Source organism: Poromitra crassiceps (genome assembly GCF_964638095.1).
Source record: "Poromitra crassiceps genome assembly, chromosome: 28".
NCBI classification, from domain to species: Eukaryota; Metazoa; Chordata; class Actinopteri; order Beryciformes; family Melamphaidae; genus Poromitra; species Poromitra crassiceps.
Window position 1 is genome coordinate 17,061,808 of NC_139651.1, and position 19,968 is coordinate 17,081,775.

At 45.7% G+C, this 19,968-nt stretch overlaps 1 protein-coding gene across 1 annotated transcript in view; it reads right to left on the reverse strand.

The window, feature by feature from the left end:
* The window catches only part of ntrk3b (neurotrophic tyrosine kinase, receptor, type 3b), a gene marked incomplete at both ends in the record, with an annotated part of 319,611 nt that extends 306,400 nt beyond the window's left edge, over nt 1-13,211 (reverse strand). Inside the window, one exon of the mRNA XM_083662110.1 lies at nt 12,967-13,211. Within this exon, the coding sequence (XP_083518236.1) occupies nt 12,967-13,211 (245 nt within the window). The remainder of the gene's footprint in view (nt 1-12,966) is intronic.
* Nucleotides 13,212-19,968: the final 6,757 nt, after the last annotated feature.

Consider the following 19,968-nt stretch of genomic DNA (forward strand, 5'->3'; position numbering starts at 1 on the left):
CATGTTGACGTTGTTGATCCCACATCAACGAGAGGAGGGGGGGCGGGGTGTGTGTGGGCAGGCGGCAGCCAACCCAGTCGTCAGAATCAAATGTTTATGGTTCTGCTAATCTACTGTACGGATAGGTGACATTCAACGTTTGTGAAATATGTTGCATATTGACATTTTAAATGAACATTTTGAACGTGTCATTCAGGTGACCAGCAGACACAGTGGAGGTCAACTGTGCACAGTCTCACCTGGGAAGAAGATGTTATCTCCTCCGAGGAGATGAACAGTGTGACGGATCAAGAGAGACCGAGGAGAGGGGGAGGGGAGGGGAGGGGGAGGGGAGGGGAGGAGAGGAGAGGGGAGGAGGAGGAGAGGAGAGGGGGAGGAGAGGGGAGGGGGAGGGGAGGGGAGGAGGGGAGGGGGAGGGGAGGAGAGGAGAGGGGGAGGAGAGGGGGAGGGGGAGGAGAGGGGGAGGGGAGGAGAGGGAGAGGGGGAGGGGGTGGAGAGGTGCCAAGCCACCGTCATCCACACTATCGCCTCATGAGTCAGCCATCAATAGCATCCAGCAGAGGGAAGGATCTGTACTGCTGCTTCAATGGGGCTTAGTGGCTGAGCCAACAGCCAGCATGTATACACTGAATTAGCTTCAATCACGTTTCAGCATGGCGTACAGCACATTTGCGCTTATGCTTTCTGTGATTCTTGTCAGTAGATACCTTACAATGGCAACAGCGCTACTTTTGAATGCTAAAATAAAGCTGATAATGCACAATTAGATTTTTTTTTTTTTAAAGAAAAAAAAAAGTTCAAAGTACATCACAAATTGTCCATTTTGCTGCAGATAGATAGATAGATTTTTATTTCTGTGTCATGCACCATATTCATGGTGCCCAGCCCGTCTGGGCTTACAAGACACAAATCATTCAAGTTCAACAATACAAACAAATCAACAAACAAGCTACAAAACGCCCAAACATAAACAAGACAAGACAGAGTTATATATTCAGATGAACAACTTCTCCATTCTAAGATTCCAAGCCCTCCCAATAAACCTGGCCAAACTGAAGACTTCATCTCTGAACAACCATTCCAACTTCGCATCATCTCCTGACCAAAATAGTTCCCGTTTCTTATTTTGCATGAACTGAAATAGAGACAATCTTGGTTCCTCATATAGCGTACAATGAAACAAAAAATGAAATTCATCTTCCACAACACCTAATTCACATACAGTACAAAGTCTCTCCTCCTCAGCAATAGAATTGAACCTGCCAACCTCAATAGCCAAAGGGAGGGTACCCCGTTCTCAACTGGGCACATAAAGATCTTCTGGATCTATCCAGGGGTAAAGTAACATAGGATTCTGGAGTATTTTTAATTTGAACATATGTTCTAAGTTTTGGTTTGCAACTCGACAGTGCTGCTTAATCCAGGACCTTACTTCCTGGAACTCTTGAGAGTAAAATAACTGCTCCATTGGAGTGAACGGAGACGCGGCGACTCTTCTATCTACACGGCTCTGGGGTGCATGTAAAGAGATGTAAATGGATTTTGACTATGCACAGTGGAGACGTTTCACTCGGGTTCATTTTATGTTCCAAAATAGAAACGGCTGAGTTTGAATAGGCAAAGACGCGCAAAGATTTTCCACTCCCGCCCCAATCTCCATAATTTGATCAACTGTTGCACACGCTAGCTAGCGTAGCGACACGGCACATAATCTCCTGTATAGAACGGCAGAAGCTAAAGCAAATGTCAACAGGAAGCCAGGGGAATGGCCACGGCGTAGCTTTAAAGGGTATCTGGTAATCCTGGCTGAAGACAGCAGAGCCTTCAGTGGGTTTCTTCACCCCTGCTTCCTTCAATGCATCTTTTGATTGTTAAGGTGGGGGCGGGCGGGGGGGGGTGCCTCATTAGTATGCGTCTTTAAGGCGCTGAGGGCGGTGTGCAGATGCAGGGATGGGGTGATGAGGTTGGTGGAGTGGAGGCGGGGGTGCGTGGGAGAAGAAGCTGGGTCAGTCACATGGCCCGGGACTCCTCTTCAGCACATCCTCCTCTGCATGCCGGGGATCTGAGCAAGCCGCTCTCTCTCTCTCTCTCCCTCGCTCTCTCTGAACGAGCCCCTCTCTCTCTCTCTCTCTCTCTCTCCCCCTCGCTCTCTCTGAACGAGTCTCTCTCCCTCGCTCTCTCTGAACGAGCCTCTCTCTCTCTCTCCCTCTCTCTCCTCCTAATTCTCAGATGGCGGCCATGACCTAGTTTTCACAAAGACAGGGCTCATGCAAACTTGATGATGTGCTTATAAGAGAGGAGGCCGTCGCGCGGAGCGGCGCCCCCCGAGGTGCAGGAGAGGCAGCACAGGGTCTCTGCGGTACCAAGTGGTGTTGGGTTGCCTCCCGAACCCGGCCCGGTTCAAACACGGGCTTGGAGAGAGAGAGCGAGGCTTCGGGACCGTGTCAAGATCACCGCAAAACCCATCAGGAGCAAAGTTGGAGGGTAAAACCACTTGAGTCCAAAATCTTTTGGACGTCACTTCCTGCTTTCTCCCTGTACCAGCGCTGCAAAAAAATCTGAATGGCGGTGGACGGAGAATAAGGTTACTGTTTTGATCCCGTTTGAATTGTGCCACGGGGTGCCAACGCTAATTTTGTCCATTTAAAACGTAACTTTGCATGTCAAGAAAGTCGCAGTTTGTCACCAAACTGTTGCACTAGAAGTTATAAATCAGAAAGACTACATACACTGTCGCCTATTAATGACGTCACTTTCTCTACCGGCAAAGCTGAAGACCGGCGACATGCCACGAGCTTCCACGAGGTATGTCGTTTTTACACGAAACTAACCCCTACGTTTCAGTTTGACGACAAACTGTGACTTTCTTGACGTGCAAAGTTATGTTTTAAATGGACAAAATTAGCGTTGGCACCCCGTGGCCCAATTCAAACGGGATCAAAACAGTAACCTTATTCTCCGTCCACCGCCATTCATATGTTTCACAGCGCTGCTACAAGGAGAAAGCAGGAAGTGACGTTTCACTTTGGCTCTCTATAATGGCAGCCATCAAAAACGTCCTCCTTGCATCTATCTTGTATCTATCTTGTATCTATCTCGTAGCCTTGCTTCAGTGCTGCAGCCTTTTCTCTCTGAAATGCTGTTGATCGCTGACGAGGCAGATTGTAACACAAACACCAAACTATTCATAGCAGACGACTCGATCTTCACAACGTCTCAAAGCTGCAAGGTGAATGAAATTGAATAAATCGTAAATAGAAGAGATGTGGTGGATTTGTGCGGCGGTGATGTTCTCATGAAGCACGCATCCAAAACGGATGTCGGGCAGATGTAAAGCCTGGAGCGACTCCGTGAGAGGCTGACACGCGGACCCATTATGATGTTTGTCTACGTTTTAGGCATAACTTATGTTTGAGGCATAACTTATGCTGCGCATTCAAACGATGAAAGAGTGTGCAGACCAAAGAAAGCCCAGGGGGCTTGGAAAAACACCTCTCAAAAAGTGGGCAACAGAAAAAGCCAGACACTGAACTCAACTCAGCGGAGACGAGAGAGATGGAACCGGCTCTGAAAAATACATCAGGAACAAGTGCGTGCATGTTCAAAGATGGAGAGAGGCTTTCATGTTACAGATGTCATATTACTCCGGCAGATTCACTCTCTGCAGCCAGACGCTACATCCAGAGCAATTTAGAGAGAGTGGCGTCAGCGGAGGACCAAAATGCGTGACTCATTAGCCAATGAACAGCCAAGGAAGGGGTCTCGCGCTACTTTTGAATGCTAAAATAAAGCTGATAATGTACAATTTGATCAAATAAAAAATAAAACTTTCAAAGTACAACACAGATCGTTTTGCTGCAACTCGACAGTGCTGCTTAATCCAGGACCTTACTTCCTGGAACTCTTGGGAGTAAAAAAAACTGGTCCATTGGAGTGAATGGAGATGTCGCGACTCTTCTATATACACGGCTCTGGCTACTTGCTGTTTGAGTTGAAAGCTAGTGCTCTCCTGTCGCTTCCTATGTATCTTGCTGCTGGTTGGCCACCGGCATGATCATGTGGTTTGCACACAAGCCAATGGTCAATGGTCTCACCCCGGTCGCCATCTTGACGTGACGTCGCCTGAAAACAAGCTATACAGTGAGGCCATTTACACCTGGCGTTAACACGCGTTTTCTGCCATCAGATTGCAATCTGATGGCAGAAATGGTTGTCCTCTCAATCCGCATAAAGTTGCTGTATCCAGACTGAGAGGACACATTGCATTTACACTTGTGTTCAATGTGTACACAATGCATCCCTGACCACCTCCGGAGGTGGTTTGGCCGATCAGATTGCAATCTTTCTTCAATGCGTTTTGGGGGTGTTTACAACCTGGCATTTCAAGTGATAAAACACAATCTGATTGCAATCTGATCACAGAAAACGCATGTTAGCGCCAGGTGTAAATGGCCTCAGTATGTGTAGAGTTCATTTCCAAAATGCCATCACTTTTTTAAATGGTGGGCAGTATCTCATTCTGGAAGAAATCTCTTTGTGTTTCTACACTAACGCCACCAAATCCCGTAATTTATTCTACTCGGCAATTCAAGTATGTATCAAAGGAACGCTTGCTGCTGAAACGCTGTCCTGGGAATAAACATCATTTACGGCGAATTGAGTGAAAAAGATCTTCCAAACAATTAACCCCGCCCGCATGCGTTTTACATTTATTAGGCCAAGCGTTCAGTGTACAAGATCTTCATCAGAGCGTACATTGTTGTGGCAGAGGCCGACTAAATGTAAATTGAATGGATTTAATTGTGCGGACGATCTGGCTCACTGTGTGGATCTGACTGATAATCCAGCACCTGAGCAAAGCCTTTCAGACGGACAAATTGAGTGGAATTCTATGACGTGACCTTTTTCAGCCTATATATCAAATCCCATTCAGAAGCCTTTTACTGCCTGCCAGGATTAGATAGCACATTATTTTACATCACTATTATGTGGAGTTCCTATTTGGAATGTATGAAAAGATGTACAGTCTGAGAAAACTGAACTTCAGAAAGCAAAATTATGATTTGTGAAGGACTGAAACAAAGTCCACAAAGAGAAATATTACTAAAAGCTAGAACATGTTGAAATTATGATTTTTTTTAAACACAACTTATTTTTGGTTTAACTTTTTTTTATGTATTTGGTCAACAGTATTTTTTACTGGTTTAGAATGGATTGTTTTGTTCCCAACTCTTTACTATTTTGTTCATCATGGTTTCGGTTCTTGCTTACAATGACTACTTTTTGGTTACAATATTTGCATGTAGTATAGAAAGTTACAACTTTTATTTTTCAACTCCCACATACTGGCGCTGGCCCCTGATCTGAGCCCATAGGAAGAGGGACAGCAGTGGAAAGCATTGGATTGATGTAACGCGGTGGTGCTCAATATGTGAACCGGGAGACACAGTCCTGTAGAAAACAGATTTCTTTGGCAGTCTCCGCTCCAGCTGGCAGACTTCATATCAAATGTATGGTTGAAGGTGTCCAGAGATTGATCATTTCAAGCAGAGCTGAGTTGTTGTTTTTTGAGGGGGGGGGGGGGGGGTGGTGGGTGGTTTAAAAACAACTTCTGGAACAAGTTTTCAAGAAAGTCAGTCTACCTCAGATTAGTCTCGCTGGCCAGCCTCCTCTCCGTTTCGCCCGAGGAGTCTGACGCCACAGGTCTCCATAGTGCGATTGCGATGGGCGGCGCTTAGCGGCAGTGTCCTTGGAAAATAGTTTCAAACAATCCAACTTGCCGTTTTCAGCGTGTAGCAACGAGCTAGCGTGTAGGTTTCTGCGGTTAGCTTGCTAGCTAGTTAGCGTTGTTGTTTTCACTGAGGCGGCAGGGCACTATTTACAGGGACACACAGGGAGGAGGGAGCGGAAGCCGCTCTGATTGACATGGTCGGAGCCAATGACAGAGTTTGTAATAAGCCGGGAGCGGACATCCGGCTGCCACCGAAACAGTCGCTCAAATGGGAGAGCAGCTGTAGAGCAGGGAAGGGTTTATCCCAGTTATGGAGACCTGCGGCGCCAGACTCCTCGGACGGAAGGGAGAGGAGGCTGGCCAGCGAGACTAACCTCAGATTGACGCAGAATAAGTATTTCGTTACTTCTCGAATGTGATGGCATTGGGCAATGTTCAGTGACGGCTTTGATTTTCTTCACCTTACGACTAGACTGTTTATTGGAATGGAACATGTTCCCTGAAACTTTGCCAGCAGCTAGCTGCTGCTCAAGGGCACTTCAGCAGTTTGGGGGGTTTGAACCTGCGTCCTCTGGTTCAAGGAAGGTTTCTCTGAGCACTAGAGACCACCCTGCTGCTGCATCAGCCTCTCTGGATGCCAGGCGGCTGGATGTAAAACCTTCACACACCCCAGAAGAATCAAGACAAAACGTCAACAAACCTGATTCTTGAGCACATTATTTTCTTCCCAAATGAGCTATCCAGCATTTGAAGAAAGTGACACCTCTTCTAAGGAGATGATGGATGCTCTTTTATAAAGGACTGCTGGAGTATGAAATGAGAGCTGAACGATGAATCTCAAGCAGTTCTTTCTTTGGCAAAGTAGATGAACAGTAAACAATTTTGGACGTGAACTCTTGGTTTGTTTGCAGATAAACAGATGGCACTTTTACAAGTCCATATAAATCCCTAGAAGACGGTGTTTACGTCAAATAAGCCAAAACGATGATCGTGTTGGAAATAGCCTTCCCCAGCTTTTCAAAGGCAAATAGAGGACTTGTGATTTTCCCGTTCACATTGAAAGAGAATTGTTCAATTCAATTCAATTCAATTCAATTCAATTCAATTTGTTTATTTGTTCGATAGGGGACAGGTGTACATTAATGAACATTTAAAAAAAATGTAAATGCACGACAATTGCAGTCACAAGACTGATTTCCATTGCTTGTCCCCCTGCCAGATGATATAGGCTTAGAGTCCTGAGGGGTAAAAAGTAACAGTGCAGCAAAAACATATTTAAAATGTAAACACAATGCAAAGTGAGAAACTGAGTTAGAGCTCTACATGGCTCTACATGGCTAAGTGAAAAGTGCTGAGTACAAAATATACAGGAATTATAGCTAGTGACACCTAAATAGTGACACCATAGTCATGCCATAAGGTTGCTATAAACTATTGTCTCCTTGATGATGGCCTTCAAAACAAACAACCACACACCAGCCTTTCGTCTTTTCAAACACAACTATAATAGCAATCCTGTGTCCGGGTAGTGTAGCGGTAGATTCCCTGCCTATCAACATGAGGGTCGCAGGTTCGCGGCTTGGTCGGGCGTCCGTACAGGCACGATTGGCTGTGTCCGCGGGTGGGAAGCCGGATTAAGGATATGTGTCCTGGTCGGTCGGGGCGCCTGTTCGGGGCGGAAGGGAACTGGTGGGAATAGCGTGATCCTCCCACGTGCTACGTCCCTGCCGGTGAAGCTCCCCGCTGTCAGGTGAAAAGAAGCGGCCGGCAACTGCGCATGTGTGGGAGGAGGCATGGTGCTAGTCTAATGGCTCTCCCCAGATCGGCAGAGGGTGGAGCAGCGACTGGGGCAGCAGGGGGGGGAAATTGGCCAAGTACATATGGGGAGAAAATGGGGGTGAGGGGGGAAATCCTAAAAAATATAAAAAAGAAAGAAAAGAACTGTAGCAATCCTATAATATATTTTAAAATGATATAAAATATCATGGCAAAACTTGAAAAGATATCTTGTAGGAATATTATAGTGATACCATAGGAGTAAAAAAAACTATGAACTCACTGTTGAGTATCACAGATATTTAAGTCACAATGGGAATATTTCTGGGATATAGTGACACCATAGTCATGCCATAAGGTTGCTATAAACTATTGAATCACAGACACACTGGTCCCTATGGGAATATTACTGTAGAAATATAGTCCTTTTTATTAGAGAAATGTACCTTTTACCACTTGACTTTCACTAACTTTGACAAATTGATTTTCCCTCCCAGTGGCAGTCCTCCAGTTCCAGCCGTGTCAGAAAAATTGAAGAACGGAGTGTGTGTGTGTGTGTGTGTTTTGGGGGGGGGTTGTCATTACCTGGGGATGCTGACTGCATTCAGCCAGAGAAATTAGAGAGAGTGGCGTCAGCAGACGACCAAAATGTGTGACTCATTAGCCAATGAACAGCCAGGAAGGGGTCTCGCACTACTTTTGAATGCTAAAATAAAGCTGATAATGTACAATTTGATAAAAAAAAAAAAAACTAAAAATCAAAGTACAACACAAACTGTCCATTTCGCTGCAACTCCACAGTGCTGCTTAATCCAGGACCTTACTTCCTGGAACTCTTGAGAGTAAAAAACTGGTCCATTGGCGTGAATGGAGATGTCGCGACTCTTCTATATACACGGCTCTGCATTCAGCAAACACACCCACAGCAGCCTGCACTCAGAGCACACTTAGACAAACCTGCACCTGAATGTCAAATGCTGCACTCTCAAAACACCTTTTTGCTTCAACTATCACAGCCAGGCCTTATCTTATCTTATCTTATCTTATCTGATCTTATCCACTTCAAACAGCCATGGCGCTTGTGATGAATGCGTAATGCGAGAGAACTGGAAAACGATTCTCTGGCCTTGGCAGGTTTCTCTGGCCGGCAAAATCCTCCCTCGCACTCCTTTCCATCTCTACAAATTATACCCATCTCTCCGTTTCCCACAAGAGGAATGAAACAGACTTCATGTTGGCCAAATGCATCCAGAGAGAGAGAGAGAGAGAGAGAGAGAGAGAGAGAGAGAGAGAGAGAGAGAGAGAGAGAGAGAGAGAGAGAGAGAGAGAGAGAGAGAGAGAGAGCGGGAGAGAGAGAGAGAGAGAGAGAGAGAGAGACAGAGAGAGAGAGAGAGAGACACACAGAGATTTGTATAACTATGTGTGCCCAATTTTGGATTGTTCATTATATTACAGATACTGGTGGTGTATCAATCTGGGAACCCAGAGTCTATTTTTAATTGGGAAAACAGACTCTGGGACAACCCTACTGTTTTTCCCAGCTTCCTGTACAGAGCGCCTCTCCTGCCACCGTCACTTCCTTTTCCGCGTCCGTTTCTAATAACGTTAACGCAAAAACACTCTGCATAGAAGACATCCACTCGTCTCACAACAACAGTGGGAAATGACTGGAGGTGTAGCTGTTGTGACTAGTAGTATCGCCAAAGTCGTGGCTCAAATTGCTATTCTGAATATCAATGTGCGCCTCGACTTTGGCGATACTACTACTGGCGACAGGTCGTTTTTCAAAATAAAAATAGACTCTCGGTTCCCAGATTGGTGGTGTTATAGACCGGAGTTAATATTATAGAATACATGATTTCAAGCCAAATAATTAACAGCCATTATAGATATTAGCGGTTATGTGCTCTTGCTGTAAGCCCAAATAATTAACCGTTAGCGTAGTGGTGGTTATATTCTATTTGGAGTAAACGCTTTCAAATCAAATAATAAAGAGTTATTTTGGATGGTGATTATGTACAGCATTATAGAACAAGGATAGGCGTACGTAGTTAATCGGCTGAGTGGTTTGAAAGTATAAATAACATTCAAATGTATGAGATTAAATTGACATTGGCGGTGGGCTAATTGTCTCTGAGCTGCTGACGCTGTGTAGGGAGGATGGGGGGGTGGGGGTGCTGTCCATGCTGAGCAGCAGGAAAACAACATGGCCGCTGGCGAGGGGCCATCGAAGGCACAATTAGTCTTGGGTCAATTGCATCAGGACGTCTCAAAGGCAAACAGGCAATCCAATTGCTGCTTTTGTGCTTATTGCACATATATTTTTATTGCAGATATATTTCCGGCTGCTTCCGAAGCTTTTTCCTCGTGCTCACCTCACCGGAAGAGTTCGATAAATCACTAGAATGTGACTGTGACTGGGCAGCCGCGTGTTGTTGTCGCAGAGCGACAGCCAATGAAATGGCAGGGTTTTTCAACACGCGACAGTATATAGGCTATATCGTGTTAGAAACACCGAGGATGTCATCTACAGCCTGGCGCAGCGGAGACTCTTGGCCGTGTCTGCGGGTGGGAAGCCGGTGGTGGGGTATATGTGTGCCTGGTTGCTGCACTATCGCCTCCTCTGGTACGGGGGGGCGAATAGCGTGATCCTCCCACGCGCCTACATCCTGCCGGTGAGACTTCTTGCAGCTGGCAACTGCACGTGTAACACGAGGGAGCATGTGGCTAGTCTACAACTCTCTCCAAATCGACAGACGGGGGGCGGAGCAAAACGACCGGGACAGCAGGGGGAATTGGCCGAGTACAATTGGGGAGAAAAATCAGCCAAAAAGAAAAGAAAAAAAAGAAAGCGCTTCTATAAAGAAGAAACAGTAGCACTGCTATGATCCATCATCTTTCTATCAGAATGCGGTGACCTTTGACCTTTGCCCTCTTCACTATTGGCTGCTTTTTTTAATGTTGGCGATCTGGGAACTGAAGCTTAGTCTGCTGCCGAACCTCATTGGAAGTCTCTGTGTGTAGTCGAGCAGATGACCAACATGTCAATGTAAACTGTACTCCAGCCTCCTCCAGTGTTTGGAGCACGCTACCCTCTAGTGGCACAAGGAAGCGATGAACCGTCTCACTAAATAAGTTGTCTCCCTCGAATGGATAAAAGCGTGAGTGGGAAACCAAGACTGATTGGGAGGAAAAGACTTTGTGTGTGATAAGAAAGCAGAGGAAGCCACTGTCCGTTTGGGAGATTTTTCCTCGTCGTTTTACTTTATATGCAAATCAGCCTCATCTCACAGCAGAGGTCTTATTTTAAGGCCTGAGATTCGCCTTTTCTGACTTTTCAAGAAAGAAACCTTTGATGTCGGCATGGGAGGATCGATGCCAGGGAGGGGAGGGAGTGAGGGGGGGGGAGGAGGGTTATGGAGAGAGAGATGAGAGAGATAGAGACTGATGGAGAGAGATGAGAGGGGATGAGAGAAAGAGAGGGTGGTGGAGAGAGAGAGAAAGAGAGAGGGTGATGGAGAGAGAGAGGGTGATAGAGAGGGTGATGGAGAGAGAGAAAGAAAGAGAGAGGGTGATAGAGAGAGGGTGATGGAGAGAGAGGGTGATAGAGAGGGTATTGGAGAGAGAGAGGGTGGGAGAGAGAAAGAGGGTGATGGAGAGAAAGAGGGTGATGGAGAGAGAGAGGGTGATGGAGAGAGAGGGTGATGGAGAGAGGGTGGGAGAGAGAGAGAGGGTGATGGAGAGAGAGGGTGATGGAGAGAGAGAGAGGGTGATGGAGAGAGAGAGGGTGGGAGAGAGAGAGGGTGATGGAGAGAGAGAGGGTGATGGAGAGAGGGTGATGGAGAGAGAGGGTGATATAGAGAGGGTGATGGAGAGAGGGTGATGGAGAGAGAGAGGGTGATAGAGAGAGGGTGATGGAGAGAGAGAGGGTGATAGAGAGAGGGTGATGGAGAGAGAGAGGGTGGGAGAGAGAGAGGGTGATGGAGAGAGAGAGGGTGGGAGAGAGAGAGGGTGATAGAGAGAGGGTGATAGAGAGAGAGTGATGGAGAGAGGGTGATGGAGAGAGAAAGAGGGTGATGGAGAGAGAGAGGGTGATGGAGAGAGAGAGGGTGGGAGAGAGAGGGTGATAGAGAGAGAGAGTGTGATGGAGAGAGAGAAGGTGGGAGAGAGAGAGGGTGATGGAGAGAGAGAGAGAGGGTGATAGAGAGAGAGGGTGATAGAGAGAGGGAGAGGGTGATGGAGAGAGAGAGCATGATGAAGAGAGAGGGTGATGGAGAGAGAGAGAGGGTGATGGAGAGAGAGGGTGATAGAGAGAGAGAGCATGATGAAGAGAGAGGGTGATGGAGAGAGAGAGAGGGTGATGGAGAGAGAGGGTGATGGAGAGAGATGAGAGGGATGAGATGCAGAATGAGAATGTAGGGGTGGAGGGGGGGTGCAGAGAGTCGTGCCGTCATCACTGCTGTAGTCTGTTTAAGCAACTCCATCTACCAACACTAACAGCCTCTGGCCTCTAAACGACAATAACGTTCATCTACCAACACTAACAGCCTCTGGCCTCTAAACGACAATAACGTTCATCTACCAACACTAACAGCCTCTGGCCTCTATACGACAATAACGTTCATCTACCAACACTAACAGCCTCTGGCCTCTATACGACAATAACGTTCATCTACCAACACTAACAGCCTCTGGCCTCTATACAACAATAACGTTCATCTACCAACACTAACAGCCTCTGTCCTCTATACGACAATAACGTTCATCTACCAACACTAACAGCCTCTGGCCTCTATATGACAATAACGTTCAGATGTCACAAAAAGTCATAAAAATGTCACAATATTGTTAAAAAAAATCAAGTTACTCAACCCCCCCCCCCCCCCACACACACACACACACACACACTCATCTGGATTATAAAGTTGGACGGTCAATGTGAACACGTCGTCCTCCCCGCATCATTCACTTCTCTCTGTTTCATGAGGTCTGTTGGAGAGGAGGACTACTAGTGATGTGAGGTCCTCTCCTCTGTCGGCCTGCCTGCCTGCGGTGCTGCCGCTGCAGAGGACCAACTTAATTGGGGACACACGCAGTTATTCAAAAGCCCAGGTTCACAAGCCGTATGGCTTTATCGCCACACAGCGGATAAGAAGACTGCTGGAAATGTGTCTGCGTCCTCAAGCCAAGGCAGACACAAGACGCGATGCGCATTATCGGATATACCCTCCATCATATAGGCTACAATGCATATTATCAAAGGCACAAAGAAATCAGGCTATTTAACAGACGTGCAAAAAGTGACACCCTGTTCAAATAAATTCGATCAATAATGAGGGAAAAGAAGGTGTTCGTGATATGTCAAAAGCAGGCGCGTATTGAGGACGTGACAAGTAGGAATTTGGGGGGGGGGGGGGGGGGAGAGAAAACGCACGGCGCAAATGCGCATCTTTACTTACATGGAGGTGATGTTTTTGAACAACTCCGCTATGTCGACACTGCTCCCGTTGCTCCCAGTGGTGTCTTGCAGGGAGAGCAACGGGAAAAACCTGCCGCTGTCGGACTTATTGCAATAGATCTCCGTTGGGGAGCAGCTGCAGGTCGGCGGGCAGTCCAGCATGGAGCTCAGGTAGTCCCGGAAAACACTCATCAGAAACAAAACCCTCCACCAGCAAATCCGACTGGGGTGAAACCATAGATCCATGTCTCCAAAGCAGGTGCGAAAAGAGGTCCCGATGTCCTCTAGTGTTGGAGCAGGAGGATTGTGGCGGTGCGTCTTGAATGGATGCTCTGTGAAGGTTTCTGCTGTGTGGATAATGCTGTAGTGTCCTTGCGCGTCAGAGACTGAAAAACGTTGAAATTAAAATAAAATAAAAATACACCCAAAAAAGGGGGAATCAAAATTAAGCACGCGTTAAAATGTGGGGCTCCTCCACGCGTCGCTTCAGCCTAAAATGCATGGTGTTTCTCCACTGGATGCCGAGCGGTCGTCGTGTCTCTCCAAACAGGAGCAGGCTAGAGACTGGAGAGAGAGAGAGAGCACAGAGACGCACAGAACGGGAGAAGTTGGAGCATCAAGTCCCTCCTCCTCCTACCGGCTGCAGTCATAACTGACACCTGCAGAAGCCGCATGCAATCAACAGCGATTACAACTAATCCTGTCATGCAGTTTAGGAGGGTGCTGTCCAGCATAACACAAGTCATCTGAATAGCAGCCTATTATAGAAATACATAATAAGGTAGCTACAGAAAACATGGGAGTTGGGGGGGGGGGGGGGGGTAGGATATACAAAACAGCCTAAATACAACCTCCAGTTTCAATGGGAGACAATGATTTAATGGTTAAAAAATTCAATCCAGTGCAGTTTTTAGGCGCATTAAGGCTAGAATTAGTCGCATTAAACTAATTTTGATATAATTAAGGCTATGGGTTCACAGTTCTGACATGCAGTGGGCCATCTAATTGTGAAGTGGAGAAAAAAATCCACTGGCATGCAGGCCTTAATCAGCGTGACGTCACGACACCGGAAAATCCCCCGAAGCGCAGCAGTTAACTAAGTATGAGTTGTGCCAAACAAACGTTCATATCTCAAAAACTAGATAGCCTAAAAGCCTACATCACATCGCTTATATTTTGACATTATTCTGAGTGAGAACAGATAGCTCAAGAGTCTGATGTATAATAGGCTAGATTTGGGTTGGGGTTAAAACCGGAAGTAGAGAAACACGTGCCAGTGATCCCATGTGTTTTGCTTCTCTCAACTTGGCAAACAGAGGCAGATGAGTCCATCCTCATTTGTGGAGAGGGTGAGTGGAACAGTCCATCCTCATTTGTGGAGAGGGTTAGTGGAACAGTCCATCCTCATTTGTGGAGAGGGTTAGTGGAACAGTCCATCCTCATTTGTGGAGAGGGTTAGTGGAACAGTCCATCCTCATTTGTGGAGAGGGTTAGTGGAACAGTCCAAGTACTGCAAGTAGGCCTATGGTTGAGTAGATGGGGGTCCAAATTGGTTATATAATGCATCAGAATGATGGTGCGGTTGTTGCGATCGTGTTGATCACGTGGTTTTGTCAATGTGATGATAATTGTATTGAATTAGACCCTTCATGTTAATTGATGTGTGTTAATTGAACCATTGTCTGCTCTGTGTTTGTGGGAGGGGCTAAGAGTATTTAGCCATTTAGCACTCTTCTTTGATCCAGCCAGGTATAGAGACATGACTGCTGGCCTAATAGCTAGGGCCCAAATGTGCATCATGGGTTTAGCTTTGCTGTTTCCAATCTGCTAGTTATTTCTTCATTTTGTCTTTTGTTTTGAACACCTTTTGGAGTATTTTTCCATCTTGTATTTCTTGTTGCAACTTAAGAAGTGAAAATGCCTGGTTCTTCTTCCACAAGAAAGCATCTGTGGGGAACCTGAAGCCTGCCTTGTGCCTTCTTCTTCTTCTCCTGCTCGCCATCCTAACAAGTCCTCATGTGACAGCAAATGTCATAATTGGTTCATGTTTTTCAGCGGTGACACCCATTTATTGTGACACAAAAAATCTTGGTTTTGGCACATCACAGCTACACAGCCCCCCCAAACTGGTTTTGTGCAGCTGTTTCTGCACACAGAGCAAGTAAAACAAGACCAGGGGATCCGTCCTGGCTGGGAAATGGTTTTTTTAATTGCCGTATGACCGGCCAGTGCAGTCAAATCTCCATGTAGCCGACTTGCTCATGTGAGCATTGTTTTGATTAAATTGTTGGGTCTAAAATAAAGAGGTTGGTATTTTACCTGCTCTAGACGAAGTTGTCTGTGTGTGTGTGTGTGTGTGTGTATGTATGTCTGTGTCTTTTATGAAATGTTGCATGGTGGGGGATGATCTGGGGAAGGGCATAGGCACATCATCAACTCCTGGAACCACCAGGAGAACACCTCACACCCACACCTCAGCTCTGATTGGGTTGAACCTTTACACGGCGGTGGGGTTATGATCTGGGGAAGGTCATGGGGAAATCATCAAGTCCTGGAGCTGCCTGGAAAATCCTGGAAACCACCTGAAAATCACCTCACACCCACACCCCGGGTTGGATTGGGCTGAAGATTTGCACAGCGATGGGGTAATAGTACATTTTAAAACATCTAGACACTCTGGACGATTCATTGTGGGCACTGCGGCAGAGGGGTCAGCTGATAGCACCAACCACCTGTCACAGACCGTCTGCTCTAATCTGACATGAAGTTTAATTTGTGAAAGAACTAAACATGAAAGTCGTCTTTTCAAACGTCGTCCAAAAGCTCCATACCAAAATTGGTTCCTCCTCGGATGCCACCTGCTCCCGTGATCCCATTTTGAACTGCTATGTGTCCTTGTCTTTGAAATATTTCCATTCACCAGGTTTGAAGAACTCATGAAAGATCTCATCGAGCGCATGTCAGCCTCCCATATCTCCAGTCAAATGAGAAGGAGTAGAGCCGCCAGTCTCTGGCTCCACTTGACGTTGGCTTTCAGAATCTCCCAGGCTGTCTTCACTTACCATTTCAAACAGGCTGCCATCGCTCCGTCACCTCAGACGTGGAGCCAAACCATTCTCATCTAGACCTCGACATCAAGCCTCCATTTTACTTCCAGCTCAATCAGTCGTAAGTCCTCCGTTGATGGGCTGCCCTTGTGTAAAGTCGATCTTTTCTTAAACGTCTGTTTGTCGTGACATCCACCTACCTTCCCCTCTTTTATCCAGTTCAATTTGTCTGCGAATCAATCAGGAACACCCGATCTAAGTGTACAGGCTTCAAAGAGCCCAGCAGGAGGAGGAGGAGGAGGAGGGCTACATGAGAAGAACAGGGAGATGTTGAGGACTAATTAAGTGGAGGGAGTGTTCTGCCATCTCTCCAAAGAGAGCGACTTGAAAGACGACACTCTCAGATCTCTTCTACAACAGAGGAGGAGAGGGAGGGCGAGGCACTGACTCTGACTCAAAGTTTCATGGTATAGTACATTGTGCTTGCAGTAACTGGCATTCACAACAAAGTACTACTACATTTCAGTACAGAGGTTGCGTTCACAGTCCTGAACCAGATGTTTATTTTTCTCAGCATAGCACACTGTCTTTGACAATTTGACAATTAACTGGGAAATTTGGTCTGGTGGATTTGGAAATTCGAAGTAGTTCTCAACATGGTTGGAAACAATTCAAGCTTCATATCAAACAAATTGTGCACTGTGCCGTACATACTGATGCGTTTCTCTGTAGCAGTGATGTTCGTTATTAAGATTCTGTGGAAGGGCCGCCTCTTTATGTCCTCTTCTACACCAGCATACAGATCTTGACTGGATGATGGTATGAAAGACCAAGACGTGTTTGAGGTCAACTTCAGAAAACGTTTCATGCCACTGGGGAAATCCTCTGATCTTCGCTCCCATTGAGTGAATCAAGAAATCTGGAGAAATGATTAGCATGTGTTTAGCATTGAGTGTTTAAAAAAAAATTATCTAGCAGTTGTTAGAGCTACAGTACAATCCTGAATTTATTTGAAGTATATTTCGAAGTATATCACATGTACCTGAACTGTTTGAGTCATAGATGTTCCTTGGAACTTTTTTCACCTTTCTACTACATGACCAAAATCCATTTACCAATCAGACATTATGTTTCAGGTTGAAATCTTTAATTTAATAAATCACAAATTAAACAAGCACATGATTCATGATAGGATTGGCACCAGCTTGGTGCTTTGAGAAGGGCATGACCATTTTTTAATCCTTTATTTAACCAGGGTAATCATTGAAAGTTTTTGACAAAGGTAAATAGGCATGACTACTCAAACGGCTCCCTTGACCTCGCACATCAAGATATGGGAATGCATTGCACAGGATCTACCCTTCAGGTGCTAGAGGGCACACTGTCACATGCTTTTTGGTTTTCCTCTTCACTATCCGGATTTTGGGCCAAAATATTTGCCTGGTACTCTAAGCCTTAGAGTACCAGGCAAATATTTAGACTTAGAGTCTAAGGCTTATACATAAATAACCCTTCAGCCGGAGCTTGCCATCTTCGGCTGTTCTGAATCTTCTCTGCTCCTCCCTGTTGACACAGGGGACGACTGTCGCCATGAGACTTATTCTGAAGGAGTGGAAGTCCCACTCTCCACCTTCTTTTCAACTGTGGCTGGCGGACATGATTTCGGTTGTTCGTATGGAGAGACTCAGGTTCACTTAGGAAGTTCTCAACTATTTGGGACCCGTTCCTGGCCTACTTTGACTAGGGTAGAAATGACGAATAACTGGCGCAGCTGATTTCTCATGGACTCCTGGCACGGGATTTTATGTACAGCATTTCTTATAAGCACTTAAGCACCTTATGCGGCTGGTAGCACCATATTGTAATGTTGGTATGTTTTGTGTCTGTGTGTGTGTGTGTGTGTCTGAGTTTGTTTTGCTTTTGTTCTGAAAATTGAAAAATAAAAATAAAAAGATATCGGAATGAATCAGCAAGGCACTTAACGTCTACATGTAACTGCCCCAGTGGTGCTGCTCAGTGGAGACTCTAGATATAATAAGACTGTGTGTGTCCTGAGCTGGGCAGATCCTGGTGTGAATGTGTGGTACTGTATGAATGAGAAGCAGCGGTGGGGCTGGAGAAGAATGGACCTCAGTCAACCTTCCCTGGATAGATAGATAAAGAAGTAAATAAAGAGTGCTGTGCTACTAAATCCATAATGAGGAAACCCTGATGGATAGGCTTCCCTTTGCAGTAACAATCTATCTCTGTCGCCTCCCCTTCTGAGAGGCTGGATCAGTTCAATACCTTGAAATTTAAGAGAGCAGACATCATGTCCAGCAGAATTACAGTGACGAGCGATTGGGGATTCCTCATCCCTGTTCCTTATGCTGGACTTTAACTCTCGTTTAGTTTTATAAAACGTGGGATAAAGCACATAACTATCCATGGTGTAATGATATGAATGATGTGTTCAGGGAAGCCGACCAGCAATTTATTTTCAGAAACAGTTTACGTTGTAGTGTTCGCTATATTAAACATAGGCTATTTCTTGATTATAAAGAAAAATGGGCCAATGACATCTGGCTCAAACCAAAACTTAGAACATATGTTCAAATTAAAAATATGTTTACTCCAGAACCCTATGTTACTTTACCCCTGGATAGATCCAGAAGATCTTTATGTGCCCAGTTGAGAACGGGTACCCTCCCTTTGGCTATTGAGGTTGGCAGGTTCAATTCTATTGCTGAGGAGGAGAGACTTTGTACTGTATGTGAGTTAGGTGTTGTGGAAGATGAATTGAATTTTTTGTTTCATTGTACGCTATATGAGGAACCAAGATTGTCTCTATTTCAGTTAATGCAAAATAAGAAACCGGAACTATTTTGGTCAGGAGATGATGCGAAGTTGGAATGGTTGTTCAGAGATTAAGTCTTCAGTTTGGCCAGGTTTATTGGGAGGGCTTGGAAACTTAGAATGGAGAAGTTGTTCATCTGAATATATAACTCTGTCTTGTCTTGTTTATGTTTGAGCGTTTTGTAGCTTGTTTGTTGATTTGTTTGTATTGTTGAACTTTACTGATTTGTGTCTTGTAAGCCCAGACGGGCTGGGCACCATGAATATGGTGCATGACACAGAAATAAAAATCTATCTATCTATCTATCTATCTATCTATCTATCTATCGATCGTAGGGAAGACCACAAGGGCATTTTAAAAGGTAAACAACATATTTGGTTGTACAGGAAATTCACCTGTACGAGGATGTAAAAAAAGGTGTCTCCTTTGATCATTGCACTACATTGGGCACAGTTCAAACATGGAAAGTTACCAACTGGGAGGTTGGAAATAGAAAGGAAATACGGAGGAGGAACAAAACAATCAGCTCTGACCAAAGAATCTCTCCAAGTTTTTGTCACGTTTATGTGCAAATATTGGTGGGACTTGAAAAGAACGACCTATATGAGGATCACTGGATATGATATGCCAGTGTTTCAAGACCAAATTGTTTAATACCAGTGCTTCCTTTATATGCCTTCAGCAGTGGCGCACCATTGGCAGATTTTGCGAGGGGGCCAGGCTGTGTGACAGGGGGGAGGGGCCTCTGACAGGTCGCTGTGTGACAGGGGGGAGGGGCTTCTGACAGGGCCTCGCTGCAGCTGCCCCCTCCCTCTGGAATGCTCTTCCCCAGTCACACCTGACATGCCAAATTGTCTTTCATACTCGTGTCATCTTAAAAAAACAAACTCAAAACCCACCTTTTTGTTGCTTTTGCCTGTCATCTTTTTCTCCCTCGTCGATTTGAATATGTTCCTCTCTTCATTCAAGTTGTTTTGTCCTGTGTTTTTTAAAGTGTCCTGGAGCACGCGGTCAAAAGCAACAGTGAAACAGTGACCAGTGAAGTGCCATCAGTTCCGTCACAAAGTGCGACTGACACGGAGCCCACAGACAGACGCCACTTAGTCAATTTGAACTAAGA